Source organism: Benincasa hispida, chromosome 3, assembly GCF_009727055.1.
Source record: "Benincasa hispida cultivar B227 chromosome 3, ASM972705v1, whole genome shotgun sequence".
Classification (NCBI taxonomy): Eukaryota; Viridiplantae; Streptophyta; class Magnoliopsida; order Cucurbitales; family Cucurbitaceae; genus Benincasa; species Benincasa hispida.
Window position 1 is genome coordinate 17,571,049 of NC_052351.1, and position 20,566 is coordinate 17,591,614.

Below are 20,566 nucleotides of genomic sequence, written 5' to 3' on the forward strand. Positions count from 1 at the left end.
GTCCTTTGGGCTTGATGATCGACCTTTGGACTTGTTGATCTTCTTGAATGATCGACTTTTGGGCTTGATGATCTACCTTTGGACTTGTTGATCTTCTTGAAATGATCGACTTTTGGGCTTTATGATCTTCTTGGAGGATTAGTGTTCGCACAGAGATTTCGGAGAAACTTGTTTCGTAGAGTTGAACTTGAGTTGATGTTGATTTGATGTACTTCAATCTCTAGTACTTGATCCTCTGACTCTCTCTCAGTCGAATGTGTATGCTTTGATTTAAGGAAGCGAAGCGCGTGATGATCTTGGAGTTGAAGTCTTGAAAGAATGTTTGTCTCTGAAGGACTTCAGCCTTCAGGTGTGGTCAGCTTCAGGATCAGGGAGTCCTTTATTTGTTGGGAGAATTCTCTCTAGGCTCTTTGGAATGTAAAATTTTGACACTCCAAATGAGGAGAGCTTCTCTATTTATAGAGTTTTGGGCTTGGGCTTGGCCCTTGTGTTTGGGGAGTTTGAATCTTCAGCTTGTATGCTATGAAGATACAGTTTGTTGAAATTTTCTAATCTTCAAAGTTTCAAATAGTTCAGATCTTCAGTTTCTTCAGAATTCGAGAACCTCAGTCTTCGAAGCTTGAGAAGCTTCGATCTTCAGCACTTGAGAGCTTAAGTCTTGGATGAGAGCTTAAATCTTCAGAGCTTTAATATATCTTTTGATCTTCAGAGCTTTAGTGTCTTCTGATCTTCAGAGTTTTGATATGTCTTCTAATCTTTCAGAGCTTTAGTGTATTATGATCTTCAAAGCTTTGATATGTCTTCGATCTTTCAAAACTTTGGAGAAGTTATGTTCTTTCGGATCCTTGGAGCTTCAGACTTTAGATCTTTAGAGGTTTTTTTGCCTTTAATTCCTCCAACCTCCCAAGAGATAAGGCCTCTATTTATAGAAGATGAGCTTTACATGCGCTTGGACCTAATTACTTTTATTGGTCCAATTGGGTTTGGGCTAAAGTTGGGCTTGGGCCCATTTGTTGTTGGACCGAAATACTGACTTTGAACTTAATCTTTAATTTAGTCCAAAAATTCACTACGAGTTTGAATTGGCACGTGACAGCTCGTGATTCGCCAAAATTTCTTATTCAACTGTCGTTTTTAACCTTTTTAAAAACAATAGTATTTTTTAATAAAATTTGAACTTATATATATTTATAATTAGTTTCAAAACTCGCAATTTTTTTTTTTTTTTTTTTTTTTTAAACAAAAGCTCCCTTCAAATTATTTAAACGTTAAACCGTGTTTTGATTTTGAAGGATTAATTTCTTACAGTAAACAGAGGGGAAAATAGAAATTTTCTGATGTGATGCGACACCCAAACAAAAATCCTCTTTTCACGTTTGTTTTCTTCATTTCTTGTATGGCAACATCCTTTGAAAAATCCTATAAATAGAAAAATCTAAAAATATTTATAAATAGTTCCACCAAAAACCCGTTTGGAAAGGAGAAAAAAAGAACCTTTTCAGAAAAAAAAAAAAAAAGTTTGCTTTTAGCTTTTCAGAACACAGTAACATACCTACCTGAGTCGGAAGTTGGGAGCTCGCAGAAAGAAGAAACCATAAAAATGGCGACGCGAGGTGAAACCAAAACTCCCCGAGTTTTCTGTATCGCGACGGCTGATACAAAGCTCGAGGAGCTCCGATTCATTTCCGATTCCGTTCGAGCCAACCTCAATTGCTTCTCTAGAGCTTCTTCTTTCAAGGTTACAGTTCTTGAACTTGTCTTTTCAACGTCTGTTCTGTACATCTTTTAGTGAAATTTTTTCATATGCATTGTCTTCTTTTTTGTGAATTTTATGGAGATTATGATTTCAACTTTGATCGACCAAACTATCGGAGGTAAACCACGTTTACCCGATCTCCAAATTTGCGTTTATCTGAATTTCTTTAAACAGGAAAAAGAAGGTAACAAAATGAACAAAAAGAGAGAAGAAGGAAGTAATTCTCACTCTGTCTAAGGCTGTAAGCAGAATCGCCGTTGTTGATTAACGATTCTTTTCGCCGTGCTTGTATTGACTGTGTGTGGTTACGGAAATGACAGGTTGAAGTGACGGTTGTTGATGTTTCTACCAGCCGTCAGAATGGGATCGAGAGTTTGGATGATTTCGTCTTCGTGTCGAGGGAGGATGTTCTCTCTTGCAATGATCTCACTGGAAATCATCTTCCCGACGACCGGGGTAAAGCAATCTCGATAATGAGTAAAGCACTTGAATCTTATCTTAGTAAAGCCAAGGAAGATGGGATTATTGCTGGAGTTATAGGACTTGGAGGCAGTGGAGGGACTTCTCTCATATCCTCTGCGTTACAATCTCTTCAAATTGGAATACCTAAGCTTATCGTCTCAACGGTTGCGAGTGGTCAGACAGAATCTTATATCGGGACATCGGATCTGATACTTTTCCCGTCTATAGTGGATGTGTGTGGGATTAATAGTGTCAGTAGGGTTATTTTATCCAATGCTGGTGCTGCATTTGCTGGAATGGTGGTCGGAAGACTTGAGAAGTTGAAAGATTCGTGTGATTCCAATGAAAAACCAACAGTGGGTCTAACGATGTTCGGGGTCACGACTCCTTGTGTCAATGCTGTCAAAGAAAGATTGCTTAAAGAAGGCTACGAGAGCCTTGTTTTTCATGCTACTGGGGTAGGGGGGAAGGCAATGGAATCTTTGGTCAGAGAAGGATTTATACAGGTGATTTTATGAAGAGAATTATTTTATTTGAAGTAGCTTGCATGATATGATCTGTGAGTGCCACCGCCAACTAGGAAAACATAATGCATGTTTAGAATGCCAAACGAGAGGCTTGTCTTTGACTGTGTCGGCTGCTGCCTAAGTTGTCTTGAAAGTTGAAACTTACATGCATTATAAAATTAGAAAACCCGTTGGAATTGTTTTGACTTATATAAAAAACAATGTTTTCTAAAAGAAATAAATAATTATTCTTTTATATCATTTCAACCTGATAATGTTTACTTGTACTCTCTCTGTCTATCAAGGCGTGGATTTCAATAATATTATTGGTGAATGTAAAAAAACCACGAGGGTCTGTAGTCCCATCGCACTCCCCCCAATTAGAGATATTTTTATCACAAATAGGTTCCTTTTTTTTCTTAATTTTTTATTGTTGCAACATTTTTTTTCAATATCACATAGGGAGTTTTGGACATCACAACAACAGAGGTAGCGGACTATTTAATGGGAGGTGTCATGGCTTGTGACAGTTCCCGCTTTGATGCCATCATAGAGAAGAGAATCCCATTGGTTCTAAGTATAGGAGCACTGGATATGGTGAACTTTGGATCCAAAGATACAATACTCTCCAATTATCACGAAAGGAATATATATGAACATAATAAACAGGTGATTCTTCTATGCGGCTCTGTTTTGTTTATTTGTTCTTTGGCTATTTCTTTAATTGACTTTTGACATTATAATACCTCAAATTAACTATTTGTCTCATTCTTGTTCAATTTAGGACAGTAAATTAGCATCCACTACTCCTATGATCAGATTTGTTAAAGTTTTTCATACCTGTCTCCATGCTAGTTAGAACTAGTTTTCTTCATTTTCTTTATGTTTCTCTTCATCCATACTGAACAAGGAAACTGCTTACTTTTCAGGTTTCCCTGATGCGAACTACGGCAGAGGAGAGCAGAAAAATTGCTCATTTTATAGCTGATAAGATTAACAATTCATCGGCAAAGGTTCGTGTGTGCCTGCCACAGAATGGCGTATCTGCTCTGGATGCACCAGGGAAGCCATTTTATGATCCTGAGGCTACTGCTACTCTTATAGATGAACTACAGAGGGTTATTCAGTTAAATAACGATAGGCAGGTACTCATAAAGTTATTATAATCAAGCTTCTGGCTTTGTTGACTTATCCCCAACGGTACATTGTAAAATTTAAAACTCTTTACGATACAGGTGAAGGTATATCCTTATCATATTAACGATCCTGAGTTCGCTGAGGTATTGGTTAACTCATTCTTGGAAATTACTTCAAAAGATACGGACTCATGTGGCCCAAAACTTGTTTTAGCTGAAACTAGTCAAGACCTTCTTAAGGACTCCATTTCTGTGTCCAACTTGTCTGCCAATGTAAACATTTCATATAGTCCTAGTGACTTCCCAGAGGCAAAACCAGGTTATTAACGATGACATTTGCTTGGCTTTCTAATGTATGAAAGCACCTTCAATTTCAGTATTTAGCATTTTGGTGCTGCTTACTTTAATTATGTCGATAAACAGAAACTTTGCAAAGAACACGAATGATATTGGAGAACTTGAAAGCTCAAATACTTAAAGGTGTGCCCATAATAGGGGCTGGTGCAGGCACTGGGATATCTGCCAAGTTTGAAGAAGTTGGTGGTGTTGATCTGATAGTAGTGTACAATTCAGGGCGCTTTCGCATGGCTGGGAGGGGTTCCTTAGCAGGCTTGCTACCTTTTGCTGATGCTAATGCCATAGTGCTTGAAATGGCCAATGAAGTATTGCCTGTAAGTTCTATCTTCTATGTACCTGCTGATTCACAATGTTAATTCTAGGAATTGTTATCTACAAACTTCGGATTGACCCTTTGCAAGCATTACTTCAATTTTAAAGAATAAATTGTATAAATATAATTCTGTATATATGAACCAAAGTAATGTGGTGGTTCCTAGAAGTGAAAACGGTTTATTGATACAGTTGGAATAGACTTGAAGTTGAAAATGACTTGATATAATCTTTTTAGTCGAGCATTGTGATTTATCGAAGTTGAAAATGACTTGATATGATCTTTTTAGTCAAGCATTGGGATATATCCAGTTGAACTGGAGATCTTGGATGTGGAGCATTAGGTATATCAGTAGATTATTTGGGAACTCTCCCGATAACCTGAGCGAGAGATGTTATACCTCTTTGATTTGACAATAATGTTGGAGTTTGTACCTTTGAAGTGTACCCGTCTTAATCATATAAATATGTATAGGTGGTGAAGACAGTTCCCGTACTTGCTGGAGTATGTGCTTCTGATCCATTTCGTCGAATGGACTTCTTTCTAAAGCAGGTGGAGTCGATTGGATTCTCTGGAGTGCAAAATTTTCCTACTGTTGGGTTGTTTGATGGTAACTTCAGACAAAACCTTGAAGAAACAGGAATGGGATATGGGTAGGCTGTAGCTTATGGAACCTAATATTAGTACCAAATCTTTCTTCAATATTTTATCTTACAATCTTACCATTACATATTTGAATTTTTTTAAAATCAGATTGGAGGTCAAGATGATTGAGAGGGCCCACAAAATGGGTCTCTTGACAACCCCATACGCTTTTAACGAAGATGAAGCCTTAGAAATGGCAAAAGCCGGTGCAGACATTATAGTTGCCCACATGGGACTCACTACCTCTGGATCTATTGGAGCCAAAACTGCCCTATCAATGGAGGAAAGTGCAATCCATGTACAGGCTATAGCAGATGCTGCTCATAGGATCAATCCTAATGTTTTAGTGCTCTGTCACGGAGGTACTATCTATGAACTACAATGCTGATTGATTTTCTTTGACAACTTGGCTAACTACTTTACTGCACTAAAATGTTTGAACCTTCCATAATCCTGTTCCTCGCTCCAAAACTCAACACAGAGAACATATTATAAGCCGGGATTATGTGGTAAAACATACAAATATAACCACACTTAGGTAATAAATGCAGTCAGCTCTCTCCTCTGTGTGAGTTTGAGGACCACATCTTCGGGGAGGATTGCAGTGCTTAAATGATACATAGACTAAATATATATAGCTTAGGCGAGAGAGATTGTGGACATCGTCATCTAACAATTGAAGGATACACTGATGATATATCGGGCAGATCAATCGTGTAGATAGAAGTCTTGGCATAGCCACTAGGCAGGCTCTTGCCCAAGGTACAATCATAAAACAGAGTTGCAAGTACTAATTGGACTGCCTATAAACTCATAATTCAATTCAACAATGGACAAATTATGTTGAGATCGATCTTAATTTAGAGGAAGAAGATTGAGTAGGTTTTTCATCTGCACTCCTTTCCCTGTCGAAAGGGCAACAAAATTGGACAAAAAGTGTCAGTCTCATCCAAATGTAAGCAACCAACAATAGAGCAGTGTATAATTGAAGAAATCAGGGGTACAGTGAAGCCAATAGTTGGGTAATTTTTCTACTGTTAATTCGTGTATTTATATTGATCGTAGTATTCATTTTGGGATAATACCTCTCGATCGTCCTAGGACTGTAAATGTTTAATGGTTGCCTTTAATGCTAACTGCTTGCATAAGAATCTAATCCTAATTTGTGAAATGCATGACAATGAAAAGATGTACAATTACTTGAATAAATTAAAATAATGTAATGGTACTCTCAGGTCCTATATCGGGCCCTACTGAAGCAGCATTCATTCTGAAGAGAACCAAGGGAGTACATGGATTTTATGGTGCATCGAGCATGGAGAGGCTACCAGTCGAACAAGCTATAACTAACACTATCCAGGAGTACAAATCAATTTCAATGAGATAAATTTTTGAAGTCTGGCCCTTGAGCTTCATACTTGGCATTTATATTGTATCTTATTACTAACTTCTCACACGCTAAAAACTGACCAACCCAATTACTCGACTTGAAAAATCCAAAAAACAACTCTTAAATGTTGTTTGATATTCAATGCTGGTTGTTAATGTCTGATGCACGGCTATCCTGTTGGCATACTATTCATGTTCTTAAACGTAATCTAATATATACTAATATATTGTATATATACTTTGATAGACTTGAAAGTTTATTTATTAGTGTACTGGTATACTAATGACATTCTTGAAAGTTGTTTGATATGTATTGATAATTGTATACGATTAATATACTATCGATAGTCTTAAAAGTTGTTTCAGAGGACACTGCATAAGAATGAAAATTGTATATACAATTTCTATAGAAAACATCTTGTGTAAATAACTATAAGACTAGAAAATATTCTCTATGAAACATGGCAGTTACAACTTTCTAAGGAAAACTCACTAATTTCGAAAGAATTCACAATTGTTATTGATTATATTTACAGAAAAAAAAAATGAAAAACTAAGAGGTTCTTGTTTCTATTCGCGAGGCCTATAATCCTCAGATATCTTTGGATGGCTTGATGTTGAGGGGATGAGTTCTAGCAGTAGCATTTTCATCCTCTTTCCACAATTTAATAGTTATGTCGGGTTCACAAGTTACAAGCCTCTACCCAATTATTTCGTAAGATAGAGCACAAATTGCAGCTTCACTATCCAACAAGTCAGGCTGAGCAATTGTTTGTGATTGTTGAAAGTTATAACCAGTTTTCCAATCCCAAAACCATAAACTACCATTGTCACCCCCAGTTACCGTAACACCCTTCTCATTGACATCCATCACATTAATTATATTATAGTCTTCTGTTGAGAAAGCATATTGTGCACAAACTCCCCTTTAGAGAGGTTAAATTTTTTGATATTGTCCGCTGAAGCAGATGCAAAGAAACTGTGCTCTTTAGGATGTTGTGCCATTGCCCGAACAGATTTCATATGACGTGTTAGAGTTGTCATGGTCTTTCCATATCTAAGGTCCCAAAACTTAATAGTTGAGTCGTGGGAGCCAGTCACAACTTGTGGATCGGTGGGTCGAGAAAAAACAGGGCAAACTGTGTTATCATGGCCAGAGAGGGCATGAACTTGCACCTTACTTCGAATGCTCCACACACGGTAGACAGAATCACGTCCCCAGTAAGCAAAATATCAATGGCTAGATGACCGGGGTAAGAACGAATTACCCTGTTCTGTTCCAGGTCCTAGTATTTGACTTGTTTGTCATCACCAGCCAAAAACATGTATGCATGATTGGTGCTAACATCAAGACCTCGTATTTGATCAGTATGGCCTAAACGTAAGTTTTAACTTTGTAGTTGCAACATCCCAAATCTTCGTAGTACGATCTGCTGAACTAGTATACAGCCACATATTACTGGGATCAAATGCAATAATTATAAAACAAAACTTTAGATAACTCAAACCAATTATTGATCAATCTCAAATGATATACTAATTGAAAATGAACTATTGTTTTTTAACTACTAATCTCATTAAAGTAAGTAAATTTTGTACTATACCCAAATATAATAGCTTTGTTTAACAATTTCAAATTAAGTATAATATAGACACATTATTGATATTTCATATCATGAATATACTTTATATTTATCATTGATATACTTTATTTAAGTATATCACTTATCAATCTATGTTACTGATCATATACCTTATATGAAGTGTATCAATGAAAGAAGTATATCAATAAAGAATGTATATTACTGAAGAAAACGATAAATACTCATATGTTTACTACTTGAAATGACTGTCAATATACTTCTGAAATACTAAAAAAATACTACTAAAACGACGCACCTTTATTTTTGTCCACTCAACCCAACCTACCTCAAGAACCAAACTTCTCCTATCTATATTAGCATCAAACCTGAAATATATCTACTTCAGAGTAAGGCACGAGACGAAAGGAAGGTAAACAGGAGTTAACGGCAAGCGCAATAGAAAGTTGAGGGTAGGCAAGCGATAGACTTAGATCAGATGCAAGCAAGTTCAGTCTCAATACGCGCATTAGAAAAGGGGGAGTGAATTATACAACTGATATACTTACTATATCTCGTATATCATACGCACAACTAGTTTACCCTAAATTTGGTACATTAGTTAAATTAATATACAATACGTATGTCATAGATCATTTAAATAATTGAAATACAAAATTAGTTTAAACTTTCTTGATACATTGAAAATTTATTCTATTGGATTGATTGGGCTTTATGGGCTCTGATACTATGTTAGAGAGTATAGAACTCTATCTCAAACCAATTAGCAATGAGAGGAGTAACCCATCTATCCTATAAAGAGTGTGAGTCCCCTTGGTTTTTCCAATGTGGGATTCTCAATAAGTTGGACCATTTAACAAAATTACAACTCAAAATTTTATAATGTTTTAATTCGGGGTATCTTTAAAACATAAAATTTAAAATAAGAAAAATTAACTAAAAAATCTCAAACACCTACGTTTTATCAAAATCTAAATCATGAAACGAAAACAGAAAAACATGAAAACGATACGAGAACTCGTATGCAAAAGCATTTGTCCGGTCGAATTGTCACTGTCATGGATTCCTCTTGTCAGTTGCCCGTGTATCCTTGCCCTTACATAAAAAAACATGTAAACATGAATGATGAGTGTAAAATACTCAGTAGGTCACACCATTACTAGGATCAGGCTAAGAAATCACATGTAGTGAATGCTTGGGGATAACCATTAAGGGGCAAGCATTTGTTGGTAGAACATGCATACTGTCACTATTCCTGAATGGCCTCTAAGGGGATAATCTATCTCGCCCTAACTTACATGTCTAGTGGCCTGATGGCACACCATCAAGAAAAACAAAACATGAACGTGAACCTGTCGGTGCAAATGAACCCGTCGGTTCATGCATGTCTAGTAGCCTGGTAGCATACCAACAAAACATGGAACTGAACTCACCGGTCCACTGTATCAAAACATACAACGAGACAAGACAGTAGATTGTCCCTATTAGTCTAACATGCATCACATACATAAATCTCATAAGTGGTCCTACAACACAAATCATAACATAACATATAATTTCAACATGCTCATAATCGTCATAACTTTCATGCACAAAAAAGAGTAACATATATTCTAAATCATGCTTCTAAAATCCACTAAGTCAATGATAATTCAAGCTTATAGCCCAATTCCATCCATCAATTCAAAATAAGTCAACGACTCCAAACAATTTACCCAAAGTACGGCTTGACTCGAGTCTCCCTCCAAACCCAATTGAATTTCCACCCTAAACATTAACCAAGCTAAGTGTGTTAAACCCAAAATCAATTCCAACCTTCCAAATCCAACATCAACATCGTATGGGTAAAACAAGTTTAGTCCAAAAACTTAATTGGTAATTAACTACAGCTCAAAAACTTCATAGAAAACCCAAAACAAAACTCATCAATCCTTTGCCAAACAAAACATAACTCTGTTCGACAGTATGCTTTCGCCCCCAAAAACTCTAAATCACCCTTCAAATGTCATGAGAACAATGTAATTAGATCCAACATATAATGGGTGTTCAAGAACCAATCAAGAATATTTAAAAATAAATAAATAAATAAATAACTTACTCAAACCTCAAGATTTCGGCGAGCCACGACGACATTGTGGATTGGGCAGGGAGGTGCGGTTGATTGGTGGCGCGCGACAGACTGGCGACGTGAATGACGCGAGCCCAGACGCGACTGGACGCGAGCACGTGGTTGGCTGACGTCTATGACTGACGCAACAAACAACGTGCGACTCGATGGCGGAGATCACGACTGGCATCGACTAGGTTGAGCGGCGGATGGTGGACTGAGCAGATCGCCAGCATGAGGACTAAGGCGGTGACTGGTGCTTCATGAAGAAGAAGATGAAAACTCCTTTTTTTTTCCTTTTTCCTTTTTTTTTTTTTTAAGAGGTATTGTAGTTGGCCTGCCTTTTTACTTTTCACAATAACCGAGGAGCCCCTAATATATATATATATATATTCATAAATACCCGTTTTTTTCCTTCTTAGATCACGAAAATAAATCCTAACTCCCAACCTTCCAAATTAAATCCAATTTCCACTAATGGAATTAAATCCAAACCTTTTATCAAGTTCAATTTAAATTGAATTATCTTTCAAAATAATTCAATTGAGTCTTAAAATTCAAAATACATCCCAGGTAACTATAGATGATTAAATTAAAAATTACCTAAACAATTTGGGATATCACATTCTTTCTTCTTTAAGAAACTTTCATCCTCGAAAGTTCTAATCTTAGAAAAGTTTAGGGTATTGTGATCTCAACTCATCCTCCCATTCTTATATTGCTTTCTCGAACTGGTGATTCTATCATAGAACATTTACTAATGCTATCTCCCTGTTGCACAAAATTTTCATCTCCCTTGCAAGAATTTAGGTAGGTTGACGAAATTTCTTAACAAGGTAAGAATCACCTTGTTGTGCTTCAATAATCTTCCATCTCAAGGTTGGTTGTACTGTTAACTGTGCCAACTATGCAATGAATTCCGCTACTGCTACTGCAATTTCAGCTCGTTCAAAATCATTTTATAGATGAGTCTGTTTGATAATGAAAGGTGCTGAATAAGTTGTCTTTCTACTAAGAGCATCAACCCACTACATTTTCCTTGCCTAGATGATACAGAATCTCGTAATCATAATTTTTCACTAACTCTAGCCATGTACGATATCTCATGCTTAACTCTTTCTGAGTGAAGAAGTTTTTCAAGCTCTTGTGATCTGTGTAAATTTGTATCTTCTCTCCATATAAATATTGTCTTTAGATCTTTAAAGCAAAAAATACTGTTGCCAACTCCAAATCATGTGTAGGATAGTTTCGTTCATGATTCTTTAATTGATGAGAAGCATAAGCAACCACTTTATCCTGTTGCATCAGCATGCACCCCAATCCCTTCTTGGAGGCATCACTATAAATAATGAAACTTCTTGATCGACCAGTATTGTAGAATCAGTGGAGAAACCGATTTCTTCTTAAGACCTTGGAAGTTGTCCTCACAAGCCTTACTCTATACAAAGGAAGCTTCCTTCCTGGTCAGCTGAGTCAAAGGGGAGTGGCTATGCGAGAAAAATCCTTAACAAATTGTCGGTAATAACCTGCTAACCCTAAAAAACTACGCACTTCACTGGCTGTCATAAAATGAAGCCATCTTGTAACTGTCTCATTCTTCGTTTGATCTACAGATACCCCCTCATTTAACACCACGTGTCCTAGAAAGGACATCTGGCGTAGCCCAAATTCACAATTGCATAACTTAGCATAAAACTTATTTGACCTCAAAGTGTCCAAAACCTTTCGTAAATGCTCCTTATGCTTTGCCTCTATCTTGGAGTAAACCAAGATGTCATAAAAAAAACTATCACAAAAAGTGTCAAGAAATTCCTTAAACACCCTGTTCATCAGGCCCATAAATACTGTAGGAGCATTAGTCACGTAAAACGATATCACGATGAATTCATAATGTCCATATCTAGAACGAAATGTATCTTAGGAATATCGTTGTCCTTAATCCTCAACTGGTGGCAACCTGATCGAAGGTCAATCTTGGAAAACATAGTGGCTTCTTGTAATTGGTCAAACAAGTAGTCGATCCTAGGAAAAGGATATTTGTTCTTGATGGTTACTTTTTTCAACTCTCTATAGTCAATGCAAAGGCGTAAGAAACCATCCTTCTTCACAAACAACACTGGTGCACCCCAAGATGACATACTCGGGCATATAAAACCCTTATCCAACAACTTTTATAATTGAAATTTGAGCTCCTTTAACTATGTTGGGGCCATTCTATAACGAGCTTTCGAGATGGGAGTTGTGTCTGACTCCAACTCAATAGCGAAATCAATCTTCCGATATGGTGGCAAACCTGGAGGTCCTCTAGAAAAATATTTACATAATCCCTTACAACAGGCTCTGAAGTCAAGGTGACCTCAACTTCTCTTGTGCCAACCACACTGGCCAAGATACTCCAGGTACTTAGTTAAACAACTAAATGGCTTTCATAGCTGAAATTATTTTGGTCAAGACAACGATCCCAACCTCTTTAAACCTAAAGCTAGCTTCCGCAGGAGAATTAAAAATCACTTCCTTATGGAAAAAATCTATATTGGCATGGTTGGCAGCCAACCAATCCATGCCTAATATAACATCAAAAGTATGCATGTCCAAAATTAACGTACAATTCGTTATTATAATCTGACATGCTTTTATTTTTTCTTTTGCCAACATAATTTTACTAGACGGAGTAGAAACTGATAAAACATAATGCAAAGGTTCTAATTCTAACATAGTATGTTTCATGAATACATATGATTAATAAATGGGATGATCTAGAATCAAACAACACCAACACATAATGCCCCAAGATTGGGAGAGTATCTTTCACCACAGTATCTAACTTCTTGGCCTCCTGTCGAATGGTTGAATAAACATGACCTTGCTGTTACTTTTGCCTGCTTGAATCCCTCTGACCATGAACTGCAGACTAGCTTCTATAACCTAGTGTGTTTTTGTTATGGCATTTATCAACTATGTGCCATTGTTGTTTGCAATGAAAACAGACCCTAGAGCCAACCAAACATCATCCACAATGACGTCTACCACAAGAGTTACACACTGGTCAGCTTCTCTCTACCATTCCTGACTCAAAAGCCTGCTGCTTGAAGTGCCGAAATGGTTATTCTGAATGTTGTCCCTTCTGCTGAGGCTCGGAAGCCTTCTGCTCTGCCTTCCTTTTATGTCCCAAGGAAATCCTAATTCCTTCGATCTCATGTACTCCTTCTTCGTCTTGGAATCTATCCCTATTGCTATACGAAATGTTGCTGCATAACTATTAGGCTTATGAGACTATACGTTGCCCCTCAGTTCGCCGTTCAAATCATGGACAAAAATTTCCGTCTTGTCCACTTCTGTGGCCACCATTTTGGGAGCAAAACAAGACAACTTAGTAAATTCTTGTCCATATTCCACCACCGATATGGTCCCTTGCTTCAAATTCATGAATTCTGCCTGTTTATTGTACATCATGTCGATGGAGAAATACTGCTCATAGAAGCGCTCTTTGAACTGGTTCCAAGTAATCAGCCCTCCGCTAGTGTCCATTGATCTTTCTGTCGACTGCCACCAAATTTCTGTATAGTCCATCAACACAAATGTTGCACACTGAAGCTTCTGGTCTTTTGAACGTTTCATATAATGGAAAATAGTATCGATGGAGGACATCCCCATCTCGGCCTTCGTAGGGTTCTTCAGTGACCCATCAAAGGTACGAGGGCTGTATTTCCTAAAATCCTGTAGGTGTTTAGCCTCAACCGAAAGCTCTAACATATTTTGGTGTTGTGTCTGGTTCTGAATTTGAACTTATGGCATATGTACTGGTAAGACCAATACTTGCTGAGACTGGACGAAGTGGGCCTTTGCTCGTCCATCATTTCCTTCATCCTATCCAATACCACTGACATGACTGTTTCCCCTATCATTGTTGCCAAATCAACAAACTCAGCTAAGACTGTTGGGGGAACCGGTGTTTGGGAAGGTACAATTTATTCCAGGTTTGACTCCTTGTTTGAACCCTTTGCCACCTTGACCCAGAAAAGTCACTAGATGGTAGGGATTCCCTAATGCAGGAGGGTCCTGAAATTGAGGGTCTTGGATTTGGGGATCTTGAACTTGTGAATCTTGAATCTGTGGATCCTGTACTGTTGGATTTTGGGCCCCTCTGGAAATCCTATGACTATCTCTTCCTCTAACTCGTACCAATTTTTAGCAATCATATGTAACCAGTCTTTATCAAATTATTCATCAAGAAAACATGTCAATTACAATCATAAATCCAACATAATCTTGTGCATATTATCCTAGAGAATTTTCTTAAGGGACATACCTGACGATGACGAAGAATCCGTTAGTGGCATAAAAACTTGGTCTCTAATACCAACTGTAATGATCTGACTTTCTAAGACACCTGATAAGGTCATTACTTCATGCATGCATGAACTTGTACATAAACATTTGCATTTAAAATAAGAAAATTTGAGTGTTTTATTTAATAAAGAATTCAAACAAAATTTCAGCTCAAAATTTCATAATGTTTTGATTCGAGGTACCCCTAAAACATAAATTTTAAAATAAGAAAAATTAATTGAAAAAACTCAAACACCTAAGTTCTATCAAAATCTAAATCATGAAAAGAAAATAGGAAAACATGAAAACAACATAAGAACTTGTATGCAGAAGCATTTGTCTAGTCCTATTGGTACTGTCATGGATTCCTTTTGTCAATCGTTCATGTATCCTTGCCCTTACCTAAAAAATATGTAAACATAAAGGATGAGTACAAAATACTTAGTAAGTGACCCCATTACTGGGATCAGACTAAGAAATATATGCAATAAATGCTTGGGGTTGGTGGGACATGCATACTGTCACTATTCCTGGATGGCCATCTAAGGGAATAACCTATCTCGCCCTAACTCACATGCCTAGTGGCATGATGACACACCGTTAGAAAAAAAACATGAAGGTGAACCTGTCGATTCATGGTATCATAACATGCAAATGAACCCGTTGGTTTATGCATGTCTGGTGCCATGATGGCGCACCATCAAAATATATAACTGAACCCATCGGTCCACTATATCAAAACACACGACAAGACGAGATGGTAGATTGTCCCTACTGGTGTAACATGCATTACATACATAAATCTCATAAGTGGTCCCACAACACAAGTCATAACATAACATATAGTTTCAACATGCTCATAAGCCTTATAAATTTCATGCATCAAAACAGTAATACACATTCCAAGTCATGCTTCTAAAATCCACTAAATAACTCAATAATTCTAAACTAGGGACCTTGATAATAGCATCACTTATCTCAATATCAAGCCCAAATAATACCAAGCGAAACGATCCCCAACGAAAAATCCAAATTAGGACCTACAAAATAAATCAAATTCTAATTCAAGCTTATAGCCCAATTTCATCCATCAATTCAAAATAAGTCAACAACTCTAAATAATTTATCCGAAGTGCGACTTGACTCGAGTCTCCTTCCAAACCTCAATTGAATCTTCATCCTAAACATAAACCAAGTTAAGTGTGTTAAACCCAAAATCAATTCCAACCCTCCAAATCTAACATCAACATCATATGGGTAAAACAAGTTTAGTAAAAAACTTAAATGATAATCAACCACAACCCCAAAACTTCATATAAAAACCAAAATAAAAAAACTCATCAATCTTTTGCCAAACAAAATGTAATTCCACTGGGCAGTGCACTTTCGCCCCCAAAAACTCAAAATCACCCTTCAAATGCTATGAGAACAATGAAATTAGACCCAATACATAATGGGGTGTTTAAGAATCGATTAACATGCCCCAAAAAACACCCAAAACTTATCCAAACCTTAAGATTCTGGCGAGCAACACAGTGGATTAGGTAGGGAAGCGTAGTTGACTGGTGACATGCGACAGGACGACACAAGCCCAGACACTACTGGATGCGAGTGTGTGGCTAGTTGACATATGTGACTAGCACGACGAATAACGCGTGACTAGACAGTGGAGACCACGCCTGGCGTAGACTGGGTTGAGCGATATATGGTGGATCGAGCAGATCGGCAACCTGGGGGCTGAGGCGGCAGCTGGTAGAGATGTCCATAGGGCGGGGCAGGGCTGGGGATGCCATTCCCCATCTCTGTCCCTGTTTCCTATTTCATTCCCCATCCTCGTGAAATTTCCCATGGGGATCGGGGCGGGAATTCCCCGTGGAAAATTTTTTCCCGTTACTTTTTTTTTTTGTAAAAAGCCAATTAGTTTAAATCACTGATATGAGCAAATTTTAATTAAATAATTAACTTTATCATTAAGTTGTTTATTATGGTTAGTTTTATATAACAATTTGAATTTAAAGATAAATTACTCAAATTTTGGCCTAAAAAAGTCAATTAATTTTTTTAGTAAAAAAAATAAATATAAATCAAAATATTTACATATATAATCTAAATTTAAATATTCAATTTAAACATACTCAATATGTTTCCTAATAAATAATCAAATTTTAAATTTAAATGTATATTTATATTATTATAATAATAATAACATAACATTAGATAACTATACTAAATAAATATGTAGAAGCTAATCGAGGCGAGGAATAGAGCGGTGGCGGTGGGGGGATGGGGAATGCATTCCCCGTCCCCACGGGGAATATTTCCCCCATTCCCTCCCCTATTCTCCGCTTAATTAGGGAATCCCCGCCCATTCTCTTGGAGAAATTGGACATCTCTAGCGGTTGGTGCTTAACAAAGAAGAAGATAAAAATTCCTTTTTTTTTTTCCTTTTTACTTTCCTAAACAAACAAACAAACAAACATACATACATACATACATATATATATTCATAAATACCCTATTTTGTGTACCTTTGGATACACACCCATGACTAATATGTGTTTCTTCGGGATCACTTTTATGACTAATTTGTGACCCTTTAGGCTCACTATGACTAATATGTGTACCTTCGGGATACACACCTATGACTGTTGTGTGTTCCTTTGGGAACACTCTTACGATTGATTTATGACATTTTGGGTTTACCACGATCGATATACTATGAGTTGTACACCGATACCTAGATAGGAAGGTTAACATGTTACCTAGAAGACCCAGTAGTAGGTCACATACTAAGTATTTTTATACTTATCATTTTTTCCTTTATGTTTTTCAGGTAATGATAGGAACAGACCGACAAGCGATAAATGGGACCCATGATAGAGCCATAAGAGGACAAACGAAAACTCTTTCGCTTAGTTTATATTTTTAGTCATTCGGTTGTTTTGAAATTTGAATTTATTGTTAGACAGAATATTTTATTGTTTTAGAAATTTTCTTCGAAAATGTTTTTAGTTGGTCATGATTAAATGTTTTGTTTATTTGACTTATTTAATAATTTAATAATTTGGTTTGAAATAGTCCTCACTGGTTCATTGATTTTATGCTTTATTGGTCTAAATATTTGAATGAAAATGTGCTTTTGGTAGTAATGGTCTTTGTCAGAGTACTTGAATGGTCAGGTTGTTACTGTTGGGCATGATGCCCTAAATTCTCATGTCCTATAGTTTGTAAATACAGTTTTGAACAATGTGATGTATAATATATGATTTTTTTTTCACTTTTGTCTATGAACATTGGATGTTTTATTTGCTTTACCACAAACCAATAAACTAAATTCCCTGGTTTTCGTTTGTAACTTAAGCATGTATGTGGAGACATACAGGTGGATCATGTCTTAAATGATAACCAAAATGATTTGTAGTATATGGATATAGGAGGAAAACCTTATCCTGGTAATGCTACAGATGCGGCACGTTTTGTAGAATAGTTAGAAGTGTTGTGACTTGCTACAGATGGTCTGATCCTGATCATTCATGTGGAGACATGCGAGCGGGGGCGTCCTATACAAATAGTTTGTATAAGATCGGACCACGAAGTGTTATAGTCTCGTTATATAACATCGTTCATGATAGAGACTTCACTTCACTAGGATGACCATAGGTAACTTGACCTCAATCCTGAGTGAGTTGGGAACTCCTACCTTTGAGGGCGGTCCTTTGATTTGCATGGGTGTGAATGGCTAGATCACTGACTCAAACCTACCACTTTATGGATTCGTCTGATTTGGGAGTTGAGAACTTAGCTAGACAAGATGAAATTTACTCATTCCTCAAAGTAGGGCTAAGTAGATAGATTTCTCCCTTAAGGACTAATTTCGAGGCTTGAACGATGTGGCGTCACACACCTTCTCATGGCCCAAGAGGTGTCCACACATAGTAGAACTATGTTGTATTGTTCATTAGAGGGATCAGTGGTACTTAAGAAGTTAGATGTAACTATAGGGGCAAAACGGTAAATTGGCCCAACTGTACTTATGAGTGTGAAGGGTTATCGTACCGTTGATTGGTTATATCCAACACAAAAATATATCTGTTGTGAGAAGAGTGTAGTTTTCGGTCTTTAGTGAAATGTCTGGCAGTTAACGGATGGTGGATCTCGTGGTTAAAAAGTTTTAGTCAGCTATTCACGTACTATTGGAGCTTTGAGCCATAGGTTCATAAGGTCCCCTTGGTAGTGTTGGAATGTTCTAGAACTCGCAGTTCTTGTTAAACATTCAATTTTATCAATAACAATGACTTGTTAATTATGCATCTTATTATGAAAATCCAATAAGCGCATCCTGGCTATAGTCTGAATATTGTAACTTTATGTAGTGACATAAACAGGATCAAGTTGACAGTATATAGCCTAAATGGTCTAATAAGTATATGGATGAAATTAGGTATCTCATCCTGGTAACACTATGTTGGGGTTGATGCCCTAAAGTCTCGTGTTCTGTAGTTTGTAAACAGTTTGTACGAACGCTTGTGTTGTTAATGTATAATATTTACTTCACTTCTTGTATTTTTGCTTAGTTACTTGTTTAATTTGCTTTACCACAAACCAATAAATATAAAATCCCTAGTTATCTGTATGTGACTCAAGCATGCATGTGGTGACATAAAAGTGGATCATGTCTTGAGTGATAACTAAAATGGTATGTAGTATATGGATATAGAAGGGAAACCTTATCCTGGTAACGCTATGGACGCGGCCCGCTTTGTGGAATGGTCACAAGTATTGTGATTTATCACAGATGGTCTGATCCTAATCATTCGTGTTGGGGATATACGAGCGGGGGCGTCCTATACACAGAGTTTAGTCATTTGTTGGTCTTTAGTGGAATACCTGACAGTTAACGGATGGTGGATCTCGTGGCTAAAGAGTTTAGTCAGCTATTCACAAACCGTTAGAGCTTCGAGCCACAGGTCCATTAGGTCCCCTGGGTAGCTTAGATAAAGTCGAGAACCAGTGTTTGGTTTAATTTGAAATGTTCAAATTGACAAAGGAAGTTCGATTATATATGATATAATTGGCTAAATGTATGAGATACATTTTTGGAGGAAATTAGATATAAATATGATTTATATCAAGTAAATGAGAAGATACTATAGTAGATATGTAATATCAAACTATAGGTTAAAAATATAATATGATTATATTTATTAATATTTTAGTTCGTTAATTATATGATAATTAACTCAAAAATCACATTTGGACGTGGGTTAATGAGGCAGCGTCGGTTATTGTAACCGATGAATTAAAATGAAAATAGTTTTCATTTTGATCCCCCATCCGAAGTGAAATTAGAGAGATCGCGCTGGTGAATAAAAAACGATCGCTTAAGCATTTCGAAAGCCTATACGATAGTCACTTTCCGCCTAAACGATCATCCACCTCGTGCCTAAACGAGCGAACACTAGTTCCTACACGATCGCATAGCTTTTCTAAAGGATCGTAGTATGTGCTGAGTTTGCTAAACGATCGTATACCATTTCCTAAACGATCGTTCAGTAAAATCTACACAATCATGTAGTGTCTCCTAAACGATAAGCATTGTGCTATGCGATAATGTCTTTTTCCCTCCCACTTGCTTATCGCCTACACGATTCGTGCTTCCTCTTTCCTCTACCAAATTCACCAAAGACCATGCTTTGGGTTCTCACTCCGAGAATACTCGGGGCTCTTTTCTGGTGGTGTCATCCCCATGACGTTCGTGGTCGTGGTTGTTCATGTTGCTGCAGTCGACGCTTCTGCTGGGCGTTGGTAGATCGCGTGGAGGTTTTTCGCTACTTTGAGTTTTGAAGTTTGAAGATTGTCTTCAACTGGTATGGCACTCTCTCCCTTGTTATATCTTGTTCATAGCATGCTGTTAATTAAGATTTATTTGCATAACTGTGCGTTTGAATGTATATTGTTGTATTTC

The 20,566-nt window shown here is 37.0% G+C and overlaps 1 protein-coding gene, 1 long non-coding RNA gene and 1 pseudogene across 4 annotated transcripts; 1 reads left to right on the forward strand and 2 right to left on the reverse strand.

Moving 5' to 3' along the window:
* Nucleotides 1-1,464: 1,464 nt before the first annotated feature.
* On the forward strand, nt 1,465-6,802 carry LOC120073917 (toMV resistance protein Tm-1(GCR237)). Of its 3 annotated transcripts, none has more exons than XM_039026833.1 (9): nt 1,465-1,738; nt 2,077-2,724; nt 3,187-3,393; nt 3,654-3,869; nt 3,960-4,179; nt 4,356-4,531; nt 5,005-5,183; nt 5,284-5,537; nt 6,411-6,802. In XM_039026833.1, exons 1-9 carry the CDS (start codon nt 1,601-1,603, stop codon nt 6,560-6,562), a joined length of 2,190 nt encoding a protein of 729 aa, XP_038882761.1. In that variant the 5' UTR covers nt 1,465-1,600; the 3' UTR covers nt 6,563-6,802. The 3 variants fall into 3 exon arrangements, with proteins under 3 accessions (XP_038882761.1, XP_038882760.1, XP_038882762.1); XM_039026832.1 differs by having other exon boundaries at nt 1,466-1,738; nt 4,284-4,531; XM_039026834.1 differs by lacking the exon at nt 1,465-1,738 and adding an exon at nt 1,766-1,997 and having other exon boundaries at nt 4,284-4,531.
* A 213-nt stretch (nt 6,803-7,015) lies between these two features.
* Nucleotides 7,016-8,674, reverse strand: LOC120073470 (annotated as a pseudogene).
* A 261-nt stretch (nt 8,675-8,935) lies between these two features.
* On the reverse strand, nt 8,936-10,908 carry LOC120072985. Its single transcript, XR_005480648.1, has 2 exons — nt 10,264-10,908; nt 8,936-9,260 (listed from the first exon to the last, which is right to left on the reverse strand). It is a non-coding gene; the product is annotated as an uncharacterized LOC120072985 (long non-coding RNA).
* Nucleotides 10,909-20,566: the final 9,658 nt, after the last annotated feature.

Excerpts from the sequence above, each read along its gene's own strand:
- LOC120073917 (XM_039026832.1), top strand. The coding sequence starts at position 1,601 with ATGGCGACGCGAGGTGAAACCAAAACTCCCCGAGTTTTCTGTATCGCG. Across the intron at positions 1,739-2,076 it reads CTAGAGCTTCTTCTTTCAAG|GTTGAAGTGACGGTTGTTGA; the intron begins GTTACAGTTCTT and ends CGGAAATGACAG. Across the intron at positions 5,184-5,283 it reads GAAACAGGAATGGGATATGG|ATTGGAGGTCAAGATGATTG; the intron begins GTAGGCTGTAGC and ends TTTTAAAATCAG.